The sequence below is a fragment of the Bos indicus genome, chromosome X (assembly GCF_029378745.1).
Source record: "Bos indicus isolate NIAB-ARS_2022 breed Sahiwal x Tharparkar chromosome X, NIAB-ARS_B.indTharparkar_mat_pri_1.0, whole genome shotgun sequence".
NCBI classification, from domain to species: domain Eukaryota; kingdom Metazoa; phylum Chordata; class Mammalia; order Artiodactyla; family Bovidae; genus Bos; species Bos indicus.
The window spans coordinates 56,460,671-56,462,910 of NC_091789.1; the positions used below are offsets into that span (position 1 = coordinate 56,460,671).

Consider the following 2,240-nt stretch of genomic DNA (forward strand, 5'->3'; position numbering starts at 1 on the left):
TTCTTTCTAAGTACAGGTCTTTCACCACCTTAGGTACGTTTATTCCTAGCTGTTTTCTCTCTCTCTCTTTTTATTCTTTTTCTCTCACTCTGGTGGTTTTTCAGCAATAAGAGTGATCATTTTTTGAGAAATAACCACTATAAATCATTAATCAATTCCAGATTGTGTGGTATTTGGGGGACCTAAATAATGTTTAAGAAAACAATTTAAAATTTGCAAAATGTTAAATAGTCTTAGTAAGTATTCCTATTTCCGTTTGTGTTCTGTATTTGGCAAATGGGATTTTGCCATTCTCTTCATAGTGATCATTGGCTTTGATAAGTTTTGGAGATAATAGCTGGTCAACTAATTGCTATGATTTTCAGGAGCACTCTGCTGAGGAAGTCAGGAGTTTCTGCTCATGGGACTGTAGGTCAATCAGAAGGAAAAGATTCTGTGTTGGAGTAAAATGTCTACCAAGTGACCTGAGTCACTCTGATGTCTGAAAGAGTTTGAGTTATGGAGGTCAGTCAGACTCTTTCAGGAAGCTCTAAGTGATTATTACATTTTTCAACTTAGATGGCTTTGGTGACATCTTTGAAACTTCTCATGCATCAATAGTAGACATAAATCAGCTGAGGTGAATAGATGACTGTCTCCTTCATGGGGCAGTGTTCAAAGATTTTTCTGGTGGAAGTCACGCAAAGTTTAAAGATACCACTGAGTTTGACTGACTGTGTGGTTAAACTTGGGGGAGGGGCGGTGGGAGTTGGGGGTGGAGCATCCAGTGTCACGTGACATGGGCTGCCATAGTAACAGGCCTCCTGTCTTGCATTTTATCCAATCAGATATGGACAGTGTTTGTGACTTCAGAGAGAGCAGGGCTTATAAACTCCGCAAACTGCCTTCAACCCCCGCATGTCCTTTCCTCTGAGTAGTGGGGACTGGTGGCTCCGACATGGCTCAACCATCCTCTGACAACTCTGAGGAAGACCCTGGCACCAACGAAGCCGGAACCTCCAAAACAGAGCCCTCTGAAACGGAGCCCTCTGAAACAGAGACCTCAGAATCGGAGCCCTCCGAACCGGAGCCCTATGACGCTAAGCCAAAGAAGGCGAAACGGAAGACAGCTAAGGGCCGCCGCCACCGCCGCCGCTGCCATCAGGACAACTTTGCAAGCTTCGCCACCTATTTCCGCAGGGTGCTGAAGCAAGTGCACACAGGCCTGAGTCTCTCTCACGAGGCCATGAACGTCATGCATTCGTTCGTGAAGCATATGTTTGAGCAGATCGCCGAAGAGGCCGGGAGCCTGGCCCACTCCAGCAAGCACTGCACCATCACGAGTGGAGAGATCCAGAGAGCCGTGCGTCTTCTCTTGCCTGGGGAGATCGGCAAGCACGCAGTGTCCGAGGCCACCAAGTCGGTCATCAGATACAACACCCGCAGATGAACTGCCTCATGACCACCGCAGCATCGCAAACCAAAGACTCTTATCAGAACCACTCGAAGGGAAAAGACCTGTAGTGATAAAGAGCCACGTCCATCCACTCTGGGTTCTTTACGTATGCCCTACAATCCATCTTTAAAACATTTCCATCCAAAGGAAAACGTTAAAAACCTCATCAAGTTTGCTTCAATAACAGTTGGTTGTGCCATTTGTTCGATGGAAAACCGTGTACTATTTTCTTAACGTATTGCAACTCGTCACTTTTCTAAATGGTTATTTCTATTCGTGGTTTCTCAGTCAGCGATTTTAAGGATCTTTATGGTCAAAATTCTATCCCTAAAAGTTTCATTGGCCTTTTTCATTTTCATTCTCCCACCTATATTTAGGTATCATCCAGGGATTTTTATATGGGGTATGCTGCTGCTGCTACTGCTGCTAAGTCGCTTCAGTCGTGTCCGACTCTGTGCGACCCCACAGACGGCAGCCCACCAGGCTCCCCCATCCCTGGGATTCTCCAGGCAAGAACACTGGAGTGGGTTGCCGTTTCCTTCTCCAGTGCATGAAAGTGAAAAGTGAAAGTGAAGTCGCTCAGTCGTGTCCAACTCTTAGGGATCCCATGGACCGCAGCCCAGGCTCCTCCGTCCATTGGATTTGCAACCAATAAAGAGCAGTGTGTGCTTCCCAGGCGGCTCAGCGGTAAAGAATCTGCCTACAATGCAGGAGTTGCAGGAATGGCAGGTTCGATCCCTGGGTCAGAAAGATCCCCTGGAAGAGGGCCTGGCAACCCACTCCAGTATTCTTGCCTGGAAAATCC

The 2,240-nt window shown here is 46.9% G+C and overlaps 1 protein-coding gene across 1 annotated transcript; it reads left to right on the forward strand.

The window, feature by feature from the left end:
- The first annotated feature begins 823 nt into the window (after positions 1-823).
- LOC109555054 (histone H2B 1/2-like) lies at positions 824-1,627 on the forward strand. Its single transcript, XM_019955603.2, has one exon. It carries the CDS (start codon positions 938-940, stop codon positions 1,427-1,429), a length of 492 nt encoding a protein of 163 aa, XP_019811162.2. The 5' UTR covers positions 824-937; the 3' UTR covers positions 1,430-1,627.
- The last annotated feature ends 613 nt before the right edge of the window (positions 1,628-2,240 follow it).